The 15,871-nt window shown below is 33.1% G+C and overlaps 2 protein-coding genes across 2 annotated transcripts in view; both read left to right on the top strand.

Annotated features, from left to right (window-relative positions):
• The first annotated feature begins 1,493 nt into the window (after positions 1-1,493).
• On the top strand, positions 1,494-3,432 carry LOC21397419 (premnaspirodiene oxygenase). The gene is made up of 2 exons (XM_010105785.2): positions 1,494-2,411; positions 2,803-3,432. The coding sequence occupies exons 1-2, from the start codon at positions 1,494-1,496 to the stop codon at positions 3,421-3,423; spliced, it is 1,539 nt and encodes a 512-aa protein (XP_010104087.1). The 3' UTR covers positions 3,424-3,432.
• Positions 3,433-14,213: 10,781 nt separating this feature from the next.
• The window catches only part of LOC21397422 (premnaspirodiene oxygenase), a 5,341-nt gene continuing 3,683 nt past the window's right edge, over positions 14,214-15,871 (top strand). The window contains exon 1 of the mRNA XM_010105788.2: positions 14,214-14,290. The gene's annotated coding sequence lies outside the window, so the exon portion shown is untranslated. The remainder of the gene's footprint in view (positions 14,291-15,871) is intronic.

Below are 15,871 nucleotides of genomic sequence, written 5' to 3' on the forward strand. Positions count from 1 at the left end.
TCAGAGAGCAATCTCTCATGCGTTGCTTTGAAATGAAGTTGCAAATTGATCTTAAAAGCACTCCAACAAGCAAATGGCCACCTTCTGTCCTCCCATTGAAACCACTCGAGTGCCTCACCTTCCATGAATTCCTCTGCAAACCAGACATTTTCACGTTCCAAAAATTGATTATTTAGATGATATTTTTCTATTTTTACGATCCAAGAATCCGGATCTTTTCTTTAGAACATCGGTTTATCTGATCGCTGCCAACGTCCACACGTTTCAGCCATTTTTTTTTTTACCCAATAAAGTACTGCTCTGATACCAATTTGATAAGAACCGAACTTGAATTGAGGAATTGAACAAAAAAGTAAAATTATATTGATGAAGTAATTGAAAGAGATTACAAGATAGATTGGCAGACGTTCGAGAGGTCTGCTAGCTCTCCCAAGGGTTTTTCCAGTTTATTCTAATCCATCTCCCGCCTTTAGTCTCTTTCTATTCCTTATACCCTACTACTAGCTTAACAAACATAACAAACCAATCATAATAACAAACCACTAACTACTTATTATATTGATTACTAATTACTAACATAATCTTATAAGTTTAATGCCATAATCATTTTGAAGTTTTTGGACACCTTGCCACTAGACCCAAACTGGGGAAGAAATTTGAAAATTTTTCCTAAAATGAAAGGTGATTTGCGAGTTCGAATCGGTTGTTGTTTTTCATTTTTCTTTCTTTGAAATAACAATTACAAACCTTCACAATTTGGCAATTTGTGCTTCAAAAGTTTTGGATTTTTGCAAAGCTAGAGTGATAAGCTCTAAGTTTCGTTCAAATGCCAATCTTTGGGGCGTAATCTAACTCGTCATGTTATGTTGACAAAAAAAAAAAAAAAAGAGATTCGGTTAGAAGATATGCCAGATTGATCGTTGTCTGCTCACCAGGAGGTGGTTTTACTTTGTTTTTTGTTGGTTAATTACTTCTTTAAAAAGAGGAGAAAAAGGACACAGGAAAATGTTGTTTAATTGTAATAATTATGATGACAAATGAATGAAAAAGGATGTTTTGTTGGCTAGCGTGGGCTATGGTACTGATGAACCATAAAATATAAGGAAGTCACTTCTCAAAGTACTTCAAAATCTATTAAGTTAGAGGTGTATATTTGCATCTTCTGATTAATAAGTTTCTAAATTCATACGTCTGCAAAATTAATGATTATTCTTTTGATGGGGGCTCATATAGCACGCATGAGATAGTGTCATATTTTGAAATACGTCAGTATATGTACCTTGATTAATTTTTCATGTAATTGAAAACATATAAAATTCCTAATCCATTCGTCCCTTTCAGATTTATTTTATTTTATTTTTAAGACAGAAGAAAAAGAGAGCCAAATGCATGTATTCTAAACAAGTCTATTTAACGATGTGATGAAACTAATAAGTTATCACCACCTTAGTAATCAGTAAAGCCATATGATATTATCTCCTACCATCTCCAAAATGATCCAATTTTCCTCCTTTAATCTTCTCTTAATAGCCCTCCTCTTCTTGTTTCCACTGCTGATGCTCATCTGGAAGAGATCCAAAGCCAAGGCTCTAAATTCCAAGTTGCCCCCAGGGCCTTGGAAGCTCCCAATTCTTGGGAACTTGCATCAGCTGGCCTTGGCTGGTTCACTTCCACACTATTCCCTCAGAGACTTGGCCAATAAATATGGACCAATTATGCAACTACAGTTGGGTGAGATTTGGGCTGTACTAATTTCCTCACCAGAAGCAGCCAAGGAGGTGTTGCAGGCTCATGACCTTGTTTTCGCACAAAGGCCTCGCACTCTCGCAATGGAAGTGATTTCGGATGATCATCCGGGTATTATTGCATCTCCCTATGGCGAATACTGGAGGCAGATGCGAAAAATTTGCGTGTTAGAGCTGCTGAATGCGAAGCGAGTCCAGTCTTTCAAGTCAGTAAGAGAAGCCGAAACATGGAATATGATTGAATCCATCTACCACTCCAGTGGACTTCCCATCAATCTCAGCAAGATGATATTTTCCATGACAAATGCTGTAGTTTCAAGGGCGGCCTTTGGGAAGAAGTGCAGGGGGCAAGAAGAATTCGTGACGACGCTAAATGAGTTAGTGAAATACGGAACAGGATTCAGTGTGGCTGATTTGTTCCCTTCAGTTAAATTTCTTGGATTTGTTACCGGAATGAAGCCTGCACTGCAGAGGTTGTACCAAAGACTTGACAAAACTCTAGGTGATATTATTGAAGATCATGTGATGAAGGCTAAGCACATAGTAACAAGGACTGAATATGATGAGTCACAAGAGGAAGATTTAGTTGATGTTCTTCTGAAACTCCAGGAACCAAATGAACTGAATTTTCAGATCACAAACAATCATATAAAAGGTGTTATTTTGGTATGGCCTTCAAACTTCTTTGCACACTTTGTTTTTCTGTGGCCTAAAAGCTATGGTTCTTTTGTTAAGTCTTTCATGAACAACCTTAGTTCGATGGAGCCAGAAAATAAGTTAGGAGGGGTGGGGCATGTACTAAATCTTTCACTGGATTCACATATGATGGGCCAAACATAGAATTTTAGAATTTTACTAGGGGCAAACCACAAATTTAATCAGATTTCACATATAAAATTAGAAGAAAAAAAATTCAAGGTGGGCGGCTGCCTATCCTCGGCTGTATGTGGCTCCACCCCTATTATAGAGTAAAAACTCATTATTCATATGCGAATAATTAAGCCCATGACAATCGCTTTACAGAGTCTAACCCGTTGTTGTTCAAACAACTTTTTAGGACATCTTTGCTGCAGGAGGGGAAACTGGAGCAGCTACCTTAGAATGGGCAATGGCAGAGCTGCTGAAAAACCAAATAGTAATGAAAAAGGCACAAGACGAGGTGCGACAAGTACTGCAAGGAAAGGCGAAAATCGAAGAGGATGACATTCAGGTACTGGAGTACTTGAAAGCAATTGTCAAAGAAACACTTCGGTTACACCCTCCGGCTCCTTTGTCTGCAAGAGAAGCCAGGGAAAGTTGTGAAATTCTTGGTCATGAAATACCAAATGCGACCAAAGTGATCATCAATTTGTGGGCACTAGGGAGAGATCCTAGACACTGGACAAATGCTGAATGCTTTCAGCCAGAGAGGTTTTGCGGTTCTAATCCCATCGATTTTATAGGAACCAACTTTATTTTCATTCCATTTGGGGCTGGAAGAAGGGTGTGTCCAGGCATATCATTTGGTGTTTCAAACATTGAACTTGCACTTGCCCAATTGCTGTACCACTTTGACTGGAAACTGGCAAACAATGCCAGACCTGAAGAACTTGACTTGACTGAGACTTTTAGTGCCACAAGTAGGATTAGGAACAACTTGGTCTTGATTGCTAAACCTTTTGTCCCTCCTCTTAATTAGAGGACACATTGAAGAGGCATTTAAAGATTAGGACGTATGGGATTTGTATAAAGTACTTGTTACATTTTTAAGATTATTTATGTTGGTAAAATAGTATGGATTTAACAAAAACAAAGGAGAATTACTATTATTATTATTATTCTGAAACTTTTGCAAAGCTCATGATGTAATACGAATAAAGATTCTTTATCAGAAATATAATGAACTGGTCACCAGCAATTTCGAATGATCGTAGCTTGCAAGCAAACAATCTTCCTTGTTAGACCGTTTATTTTTCCTTAGAGAGTTTGACGGAGTGTGGAAACCTTCTGGAATCTGGAAAATGATCTTGACTTATTCTTGATTATTGATCAACTCAAACACCATGATTGCTTCTTATTCTACACTGAGGTGTGAAATGGGCTGGCCCGTTTAAATTGGACTCAAACATGTCTTGTGTCGTGTCTGAGCCAACCAATTTATTTATCATGCCGTATTCGGCCTGACCCATTTATTTTTCATGGTGTCAAGTACAGCTTACATGCCATTATTTATTTGAGTTGGATCATATTTGTGCCTTTGTTGTGCTTATCAACACATTTATAGCAAAAAAAAAAACAAGAAAATAAGCATTGGTCATAATGAAAAGATTAAAACTTAGTAAAAAAAAAAAAAAGTGTATCATTAATAAAAAAATTGCATCATTAAAAAAATTAATAAACAAAACCTATTAGTATAAAATCTGGGTAAAATTTAATTGATTACATTATACATTATTTTCAACAAGTAGAATGTCATTAATACTGAGCGTTAAGAAAACTATTTTGCCTTCATCGTGCCTTTATAAACACACGTCTGGACAAAATTTTGATCAAAGATAAAAGACTTGAGTGCTTGGCCAATGTTCAATATCGTCATTTAAGAATGTGGTCTTGACACCTATTTTCCATATCACATAATTATACATACTGGTTAAAAAATTATATAGAACTATTTGAACGCAAAGGAATTATGTTTTAAAAATTTTGTGATCTTTTTCGAAAACTCATTATATTGATTCATAGCCATAGGAATGCCCAATCAACAATTCTAGATGATCAAAACTTCTAACAAAATATTTTCCAGTTGAAAAATATGCATAGGCATGCCTAACGAGGTTTTAAAGTTTTTTTCCTTCTAAAACCAAGAATTGTTAGCACTCCATTATAGGTTAGAAGCCAAGCTCTTGAACTGTATACCAATTGCGATAGCTCTCTAATAATTTTTCTAGTCCATTACTTTGCCATTGTATATGGGGAAAAGCACAAAAGTACCCTTTTTATAATAGTCATACAAAAAATTTGTCTTGTATCTATGAAGAAAGATTTCTTTCCGAGTTCAGACCCTGAATGCCATACCTTGCTGAAGGCGATTCACGAGAGAATCGCGCATAGTTCCGTTTGACCGAGATGTGAATGCCCGTGATCTGCTCGGTATAGTGATGGATTTCATGGCCGACGTCTAACCGGCACGAATACGCCGACATGAAACGAGTTCCCCGCGGAGCATTTTTTCTTTCGTCCTCGGAGATCGAAATTCTTTTCACAACATGCATATCATCAAATTTTTAAATTTAATGAGTAACCACCTACTGAAAACGCATTCATATATTTGAAGTTATTATTATCAGTCATGATTAAGATTACCCCATAAATTAAGAGTCATCCTAGTGATTTTAATTTATCAAATGAAATTATTATATAAATCAGATTTACTTGTTTAATATAATATCAATGCACTTGAAGAGCCCACACTAATGGTCAAGATGTGCCACTTGTTAAGTGGATAGATATACATTCTTATATACATACATACATACACATGAAAAATATTGTATAACTTGACGGGGATATATCTTTACTCTCTAGTAGTAGAGAGTAGACTCCACTTATGGGATCCATGTAGGACCCACTTGTGGAGCCCACTTTTTATGAGAGAGTAGTAGTTCAACCATCCTATCAGGATAAATATGATTACTTTATATATCACATAATTATACATATTGGTTGAAAAATTATATAAAACTATTTGAACCCAAAGGAATTATGTTCTAAAAGTTTTGTGATCTGTTTCAAAAACTCATTGTATTGATTCGTAGCCATAGAAGTGCCCAATCAACAATCAATAATTCTAGATGATCAAAGCTTCTAACAAAATATTTTCCAGTTGAAAAATATGCATAAGCATGCGTTTTAAAGCTTTTTTCCTTCTAAAACCAAGAATTGTTTGCACTCCATTATAGGTTAGAAGCTAAGCTCCTGAACGGTATACCAATTGCGAAAGCTCTCCAATAATTTTTCTAGTCCATTAATTTGCCATTGTATATGGATAAAAGTACAAAAGTACCCTTCTTATAATAGTCATCCTTTATTGTTAACATCTTAATTATAACTATCCTTTTATCATAACAAACCAACTTAAACATATTAAAAATAAAAGGAACAATACTGAACACTGAGCAATATTTGTTTCACATTAATTTTTAAGGGTAAACTCTTGAAAAGTTTCTTGTATATGTGACACCCACATGATATCCATATCAACTTAAGGCCAAATTATGGTTTGCTTTCCCGATTATTTTGTTCTTAATTATTTTGCTATGGATAACCTATGTATAATTCTTTGTAAATAATTTGCTAAGTGATCGAGATCTCTAATTATGTTATTAATATTCCAATAACATTCTAAGAAGATTTCGTTGACCGTCAAAAACCAGCTATGGATCCCCATATTATATATGAATAATACTTCATGAATCATATATCTAATAGGTATTTAACACATGGCACATTATTTGGCGTGTCTATAAATAAATAAATATACGCGGGTGTGCTTTTAATAATTCTTCATTATTTGATCCGTGGATTTTATTGTTTCAATAGTAAGATATTGATTCGATGGTTATAGTAAATTGGATATTTAGTCCAAACATTTTATGACAATCAATGAGATCGAAATTCTTATCACAACATACATATCATTAAATTTCTAAATTTAAAGAGTAACTACCTATGAAAATATAACTATTGAAAGGGTGGTTATATTCACACTCCATTGTTTACTTTCTACACTCCATTCTAACTACACATCCTACATAATTTTTAAAGATTAGATTTACTTTCTTACACACCCCTATTATTCTAAAATTAACCTTAACTATTTTAATATAATCAGCAACTTTTTGACCACTTTATTTTTCTCTTTACACCCACCATTTTATTTTAATTTGTTATTTAAAAATACAAATCAAATTGCATAATCAAAAAGGAAAATGAAAAAAGAAAAAAAGCAAAATAAACAATTAAAAAGAAAAAAAAGAAAGCAAAACAACTCAAAATAATTAATAAAATGTTAAACAGTACATCAACATAATATTATTATATTAATATGTACAACCAGTAAAGAGAAATTGATAAAAAAAAAACTTGTTAAATAAAATATGACCATAAGGAAAAAAAAGGAATGAAATGGAAAATATGCAATCAACAAAACTTTATAAAAAGTGAAAAATAATATGATTAGTCTTAAGAAAGTGAAACGATAAGCAAAAAAAAAAAAAAAAAAAAAAAAAAAAAAAAAAAAAAAAAAATGACATGAAAAAAATGTAAATGAACAATTGTCCTAGAGCAAATAGAAAAAAAAATTGATATACTTCTATGAAATTTTTTGGAATAGTCATTGATGAGTGAAAATTTGTGAATACAATACGTGGGGTGTATGAAGGGAAAAAAAATCATTACTTTCCTTTTAATTATAAAATTTAATTATGTAGTTAAGTCTATCATAATTGTTTTTATTTGTCATTTTATGTGATGGTCTTTTTTAATAAAAAGTTTTAATTGAAAGGAGATGTGGAGAGAAAAAAGAAGTGTGTGAATAAAACCATCCCTATTGAACACTGATTCATATATTTGAAGTCATTATTATCACTAAGATTAAGATTATCCCATAAATTAAGGGTCATCTTAGTGATTTTGATTTATAAAAAAAATATTATACAAAACAAATTTATTTGTTTAATATAATATCAATGTACTTGAAGAGCTCACTCTAATGATTAAGATGTGCCACTTGTGAAGTTGATATACACATTCTTATATATATAGATACATACATACATACACACATGAAATGTATAACTTGATGGGGATATATTTCTACACTCTCATAGAGAGTGAATTCCACTTGTGGGATTCATGTGGGATCCACTCGTGGGACTTACCTTTTATGAGAGGTTAGAAATTTAACCTTATCAGGATAAATAGAATTACTCTACACACACATACATACATAAATTTAGTGATGTTGTTTAATAAAGAATTCAATACCATTAATTGTCATAATTTTTTTTAGTCAATTATCTAATTTATTATAACTATCGGATTAATATTTTACGGTTAAAATAATAATAATGTTGAAGTAAAATATTATATATATATATATATTTAAGGCAACCCATGATACAATAGTCCACCTTTGGATTTACCATGGACCAATCATGGATCAATACTTGGAACAAAACTAATCCACATGATCAAGAATACATGGTTAGGGACTTCCTATAGGTGCTAATGAAAGGTTGTTAGGAGGTTTCACATTTTCCTAGGCAGTCCTAGGAGGATCAAAATTCAATTAACTCATGCCTGATGATTATTTGAGCTAACAAAAAGATATCGATAACCTAGCAGTTTTAAGAGAAATTTGGCGTCATTTTCTTAATTGCTTTTTATATTTACTGTTTGACGTGTAAATTTTATTATCTCATTTTTAATTTAAATAATAATAGAGTTTACATGTCTAACAGTAAACGTAAAAAGTAATAAAAAGTGACAGAAATAATGACGTTAGTATTTTTTCATATTTCAAAATCTAATAATCTAATAATAATGAACAAATTATCAAACTTTTAGACAATAGGTAAATTATCTGGCTTTTCATCTAAACCTTCAATGATGTACCCTTGACTTAAGTAGCAAATATGAGAATCTAACAAAAATTCATAAATTAGTAGACCCCCTCGTAACAAAAAGTGAGGACAATTGTGTTCAATAATAATTTGTGTGATAATTGTATTCCCCACAGTTACCAAATAATGAAAAGTCCATGGTGGGCCAGGGCGATAATTTTTCTCTATAAGTGGTACGATAAAAAGATGCACTAAATAATTATAAAATGATAATTTTTCTCTATAAGTGGTACGATAAAAAGATGCACTAAATAATTATAAAATAGAAGCTCCTGATTAACAAAAAAAAAAAAAAAAAAAATCAAATGGAGATTTTTCTAAGAGACTTTTTCGATAGAGTCTCTATTAGTACAGTCAATTTGAGATTAGATCTGATTAAATATAAAAGTATATAAAATAAACAATTTTGATATAAATTTAACAATTAAAAAAATTATTATAATTCATTTTTTTTAATTCTATTAGAAGAACGAACCTCCTCATTCTAAATCCAAACAGGCTAATTTCCTCCACTACTTTCGACAATTCTCCTCTATCCAAATGCCAATGACTTTCTCTAACGGCAACGTAAAGTCTCCCACCCTCGACGCCGACACTAACCCACCACTTTGGCAGCGTAACTCCCACACGCCATCGCTGGAGCACAAATTTTTTAAAAAAATTGCACAAAAAATCCAAACTGTTACACCATGGCCGACCATTTAAGCCACCCACTTTTGTCGTACGCGTCAAGAGCTCCAAAAGTCAGGACAAATCCCTGATGTCGAGAACTAACAGTTAGGGAGATGTCTCTAGGTTGAGGAGCGCACTTGGAGTCGAGAAGTGCTTAAGGTCCTCTCAAGGCCTTTGCGTCGTTGAAGTCGAGAAGTCTACTAAAAGCCCTTTGAAGCCTCTGCGTCGAGGAGTCAAGGTGTTGGAGTCGAGAAGTGCTTAAGGTCCTCTCAAGGCCTTTGCGTTGTTGAAGTCGAGAAGTACACTAAAAGCCCTTTGAAGCCTCTGCGTCGAGGAGTCAAGGTGTTGGAGTCGAGAAGTGCTTAAGGTCCTCTTAAGGCCTTTGCGTCGTTGAAGTCTACTAAAGGCCCTTTGAAGCCTTTGTGTCAAGGAGTCAGGAATTAGATCAGACCGGAAGCAGTCCAGTCAAATCCAACCACGATCTTGTCAACTCGAAGAGAGAAGTATTGATCCGACTGCTACTGCAGGAGTCAGGAAATCAGACGGCAGATAGGAAGGATCAGCCGCGTTTCCCGGAGCAGTCATCATGAAAACCCACCTACCCTCATGCGGATCGAGGGAAGAAGATGGCTTCTTCCTTGGGAACGAGGAATACGTATTCACATGTAAAGGCCTATAAATAGAGCCAAGAAAATCGAGAGAGGGGGTTAGACGCCATTTTCATTATTAGAGGGGAGAGAGCCGGTAACCGGCTAAAATATTAGTGCATGCACAAGTGGATTAGGCAAAAAATTATTGCCGAACCACTATAAAATTGTTGTCTCCTTTACATAATTTTTCAGTTTTTATCTTTGATTGAACCGTGAGTGTTTTTGGAGAGGTAATTATGAGTTGTCGAAAAAACACCGTCAACACAAACAATTCACAAAAATTACAAAATTCTCCCGTTGTACATATGATCTTCATAAGACATATTACAAAAAATCCAAGCAATCCAAGCAATCCAAAGAGATTTCACATAACTCGTGAGACAATCCAAAAAACAAAAATTTGATCTTCTCCGTTGAAGATAAATCTCAGCACTTGGAGGATCAAATAAACGAGCACCAATATTGTTGTTCTTCTTCAACTCTGGCAACACTTTGGTAGAGAAGAATTGCAAGGGCAGTCTTCCATTGCGGTGCCTGAGATTTCACGGTGGTGGAGGAGCTAATCGACGACAAAATTGTAAAGAAGATCCACGAAATCGCGACACGGAGAGTGGGGAGGCAGAAGGGTCGCGGCGGAGCAGTTCGAAGATGACAAAGAGACTAGGGAGATCTTCTCGTGGATGATTCTACGGCGAGGGATGGTTTTGGTCCAATGGTGGAGAAGGGAAGAAATATAACTTCATGTTTTTTTTTTTCTTTTTTTTAAATAAATGTTGTATGGTCGTGGGTGGGAGGTTTTATTTTTCTTTAGTAGTCTTTTTTTTTACTGCACTTTTGTTCATTTTACGACTCAAATTTTATTATTATATTATTTTTTTTAAAAAAATTTAAATTAAAATTTTTTATTATAATATTTTTTTCTCACATACACCGTTCAAGTTATGATTGTAAAACAAACATACTATCTTATATATTGGCGGGAAAATTTAAGCTCCTCCACCATAGAACTGTCCAAATAAATAATAAGGTAATTGACATTCTTAATCCCTAAACTTTGAATATAGTAACATTTTGATCTTGAATTTTTAATTTAGCATATTAGTCCATAAACTTTTATTCTTTAACAGTGTTAATCATTAACAATGAAATTGACGAATGATTTTTAAAATTTAACAAATATAATCATGTTTCAATCGCATGATATATAACACAATTGAATAAGTTAATCATATATATTATTGATGTATACTAAATTTGTAATTCATGATTGCCACATTAAAAACTTTACTAAGAAAAACCTAATTGGGAAAAAACTTGGCAAGGAAAAAAGAGTGCAATCATTTTGTGACGAATTACAAATTTTACAAACTTACAAAGTTATACAAATACAAATACAATGTCAAAAGTAAATACATATTTACAAATTACAAATTTACAATTTAATTTGAAGCTGAAGGATCGTCTTCAAAATTAAATGTTAATCGATTAAATTCATCAATCTATTCTTGGCTTGCCGACGAAATTGTATCCTGTAGACGTCGATCGGCCCGATCCCAATCCTTAATGCAAACTCAGGCTTCAACAATAACCCTTTTCAATGCATTCCGGTGTTCCTCAAGTATTAATCTTGTCATATTGAAGGCTTGTTCGGATGAAATAGTGGAGACTGAGATAAAAAATATATCCATTGCCAATCGAGTTAGGATTGGCCAAGTTAATGCCCGTGCCCTCCACCATTGAACTAAGTCAAACGATTATGCCATACCGTGGACTACTAAGCATTCACTGAGGTACGTCATAAGCTCGTTAAAGCTGCTGCCGCCGCTGCCACTGCTACTTGTTGACGAAGATTCACTCCCAGTTTTTGTTTGAGTTGTCTTCTTCTTCTTCAACCCGAAAACATTCAAGAATGAATGTGGGTTTTCGTCTTGTTGTTGCGGTTCCTGTATTCTATGAGGTACTCTAAACATAATCTCATATTTACTATAGATCGAATATATTTTTTCCTTTATTATTGGATATTCGTCCTTACAATTGATGCCTAAAAATTGACCTAAGTTTTCTAAACCACTTTCTAAACCTTCTAATTTTAATCTAGGATAAAAAATAATACCTAAATCATAAAACAAAGACAACTTAGACCAATATTTTATAAATTTTTTTTCCCATAAAATGGATAGGAACTACTAAGATTGGGTCATCTCTATATTCGTTAAATAAAATATTAATTCGTAAAAGTTCTCCTAAAACTAAAGGTAATGTTGGGTAATATGTTCCACTAAGTTTTAGAGTCACTTCATGAAACCTACCTAAAAATTGATACAAAATTTCGGCAATTTACCAATCATATGCGTCTATATGTCCTACTCCTACTTTTGCACACATATAGTTTGTTATAGCATCCTTATAGGGGATGCATTGTTGAAGCATTATGTAAGTTGAGTTCTATCTTATAGGCATATCTAACACTAATGCTCTAGGAGGTATATTTAATGCTTGTAAGAACCTAAACCAATCTTCTTGGCTTTGGTTACTACCTTGAATCCATGCAAGACTATCTCTAATTCTTTTAATGTGATTACCCATTTCTTTTAAACTGGATTTAACAATTAAATTAATTACGTGACATGCACAAGATAGGTGAAAAATAGTACCGTCCCCGAATAAACTTAAATCATTTTCAAAGAACTCACTTGCTTTTGTATTGGCACTAGCATTATCTAATGTTATAGCCATTACTTTATCTTTTAATCTAAATTCATCAATTACATTTAAAATGGTATTATATATTAAATCCGCACTATGTGATCATAGAAAACATTTAAAACCTAATATTCTCTTATCTAAATCAAATCTTTTAAAGTAATGTCCGGTTATAGCTAAATAATCTTTATTGGCAACGGCAGACCAAATATCTGTCGTTAACGCAACGCACCCGCTAGTCGAGTGTAAAAGGTTTATTAATGCTTCTTTTTCTTTTTTAAATAATTTTAATAAATCTTTTCTAAGAGTAGTTTTTGAAGTAAACTATGCATTAGGATTATGTGCGACCTTAATATATTGTTACCAATTAGGATGCTCTACAAAACTAAGTGGTTGATCTAAAGCAGCTATCATTCGTGCAACTTCCATACGATCTACTTGCGGATCGTATTTCCAAGTGATTAGACCACCGGTTGTGCGATCAAAAGATAATTGTGTTTGGCGGAGTTCGGGTCCGCCGGATTGGCTAAGCTTTTGAAGACACTTTTCAGAGTGTCTTATCAAATGTGTGGTTCCGTGAATAGTGTCACCTTGTAATTTAGATAAACAATATTTACACTGAGCTATATGTTTAGTGTTACCTTCATTGTCTATCTCCTCAATTATGTCGAAGTGATCCCCAACTGTCGAGGTGCACTTGCATTTTCTCCTAGAGGTTGCAACATTTACATACGCAGTCGCACTGGTACTCGCCGTTTCTCCACGCCCATCACCATTACGATCACGACCTCCAGTACGTCCTCTAGAGCTCGGATTAGTAGATTCTTGCGTAACAAATTCATTAGTGAGAAATTGCCCTTCTTTCACGTTGTGTTGGGCATCAATGGGAATACCACTATAACAAAAAAGATCAATTATAAAAAAAGTAATAGCGATTTGAGAGAGAGAGAGCTTTAGGATAATGTGATAGTTTTTAGAAAAATTGTAATAGAGAATTGAGAGTGAGAGAGATTGAGAGAAATTGAGAGGGATTGAAAGAGTTTGAGTGAGAAAAATGTGTGGGGGATTGGGAGTATTTATAGGGAAATTTTTGGGTTAAAAAATTAATTTTTTTTTCAAAAAATTCAGGGTGCAACGGCTAGTTTAGGGTTCGGCGGGTTTTGGTGGGTTCGGGCGAGTTCGGGCAAAAAACTAGCCGTTGGACGGGTTTTTGGGCATTCGGGCAGTTCGGGCATCTCAGGTATTCGGGCAAAATTTGGGTATTCGGGCAAAATTCGGGTCGGGCAGCACCGGCCGTATTTTTGACCCTTTTCATGATTTTCGGGCAGTCGGGCGGGTTGGGCATTCGGGTAAATCGGGTTTGGCCGGAAAAATTCAAAAAAAACTCCGAAGGTTGACGGCTCCTACACGGCGGCGGCCTCCGGCGAGGTGCCCAAATTTGGGCTGCCTGAGCCCGAGCCCGAATTTTCACTTTGGTTGGGCCGGCAGATAGGCCTGCCCGCCGAGCCTAAAAAATTCAGACAGCGGGCCTGCCCGCCGGCCCAAAGTTCCATCACTATCCACGATATTGACATCATTGAATTATATCAGTACCATTTTAGAAACAGATGGCTCTTTTGATGAAAACATAACGATTTATTAAAATTATGTATTATTAATGCCAATAATGACGTTTTAGAACAGAAAGTGGGGTATCGAGTAAGTACACAATAATGACGACAAGAAGGCTATAAGAAGATGGAAAAAGAATTAGAAAAAAAATCAAAATAAAAAGACTAGAAGGAAGAGTTTCTGAGACGTAGAGGAAAGAGAGGAAGAAGAGAAAAGAAGGAGATCACTGCTCATTTCTCCCTTAAAGGTTGGATGGAGTTTGTTTGTTTGGGTTTTCTTTTTTATTTTTCTCAGCTGAAATAGGTTTGGAAAATTGTATATGATCAGTTTCTTAATAGCTATTACTACGTGCAAGCACGTGTCTAATATTCGACGTTATAACAAGCATATGTAGTAGAAGATTTTTAAATCTAATCTTATGTAAATTTATAAAACTTAGTTCCTTTATTGAGGAATGTTCTACTTTTAAATTTTTGTAGTTTTCTTCAACCAGTCAAGGTTTAAACAGCTTATAGGTTTTTTGTATTCTTAAAACTTGCTACCTTCTATTCGTTATACACATATACATTTGGATATACTACGAATGTATTTACGTACACATATATAGAGTCAGTTACTCTTTAATGAACAACTTGCTTTGTTTTGTGATGCAGAATATTAAAAATATAGCAAAATTTTACTAATCATGTTGAAATATAGCAAACAAAAAAAAAGAATATTTTACAAATAATAAAACTATATTATTAAAATAATTACTTTGTTATTTTGTAGTAAAAAAAACGAATATTATTAAAATAACTACTATATATGTAGTTTTTGCTATTTTTAAAAAATTTCAACGAAATTTTTATATTTCAAGCACGCTCTCATAAATTTGTCATGTAGTGTAACTTTTTTAGGGAGATATACTAAATAGAAAAAATTAATATCATTAAAATAATTACAATGTCATTTTGTAGTAATATAAATATGATCAAAATATTTCAAAAAACAATTGTTATATTGCACGTACACTCAAAATTTGCCCACATAGTACAATGTATTATACTTTTTCTTTGGCTTAGTTTGGTATTACTTTTCCCTCTCAAAATTAACTTCTACTTGTAGCAGAAGTTAATATGGTGCGTTTGGTTAGTGGATTCATGCCATGATTTAAATCATAGTTCGTGATTTGCTATAGTATTTTCTCTCATAAAAAATACATGTAAATCAAAAATGGTTTTGAATCATCATTCTGAATCCATGAACCAAACGTCCACGTGTTTGGTAAATCTCTTCAAAAGTGTTTTTTGAAGAATCTTTCAAAAATTTACGGCCAAAATCAGAAGCAGCCTAAAGACAACTTTAGCTTTTAGATTGTGCAGGAATCAACACAGTACAATTAATGAAACTTTCATAATACCCATAATACTCCTAATGAAATTTAAAATTTACAATCTTCTCAATCTAAAATTCAAACTCGTAATATAATATAATATAATATAATAGTAATAGTAATATTGTAATAAATAATATCATAATTATACTAATAACTCTAATATTATTATTTTATCATATAATATGATATTATAATTATAATATGATATTGTAATTATTATTTTATAATATATTATATATTATATTGTATTGATATAATTATATTTGTTATATTAATAATATTATTACATTATATTATATTAATATAATTATATTAATAATAATATAATAATTAATATAATTAAATATTAATATAATCTTATAATTTTAATATTATTATATATTATAGTGTATTACATATAGTTATATAATATATTAATTATAATATATTTGTTTAATATAATATAATAAT

This window comes from Morus notabilis, unplaced genomic scaffold (genome assembly GCF_000414095.1).
Source record: "Morus notabilis unplaced genomic scaffold, ASM41409v2 Scaffold1206, whole genome shotgun sequence".
Taxonomy (NCBI): Eukaryota; Viridiplantae; Streptophyta; class Magnoliopsida; order Rosales; family Moraceae; genus Morus; species Morus notabilis.

Excerpts from the sequence above, each read along its gene's own strand:
- LOC21397419 (XM_010105785.2), top strand. The coding sequence starts at position 1,494 with ATGATCCAATTTTCCTCCTTTAATCTTCTCTTAATAGCCCTCCTCTTC. Across the intron at positions 2,412-2,802 it reads ATATAAAAGGTGTTATTTTG|GACATCTTTGCTGCAGGAGG; the intron begins GTATGGCCTTCA and ends ACAACTTTTTAG.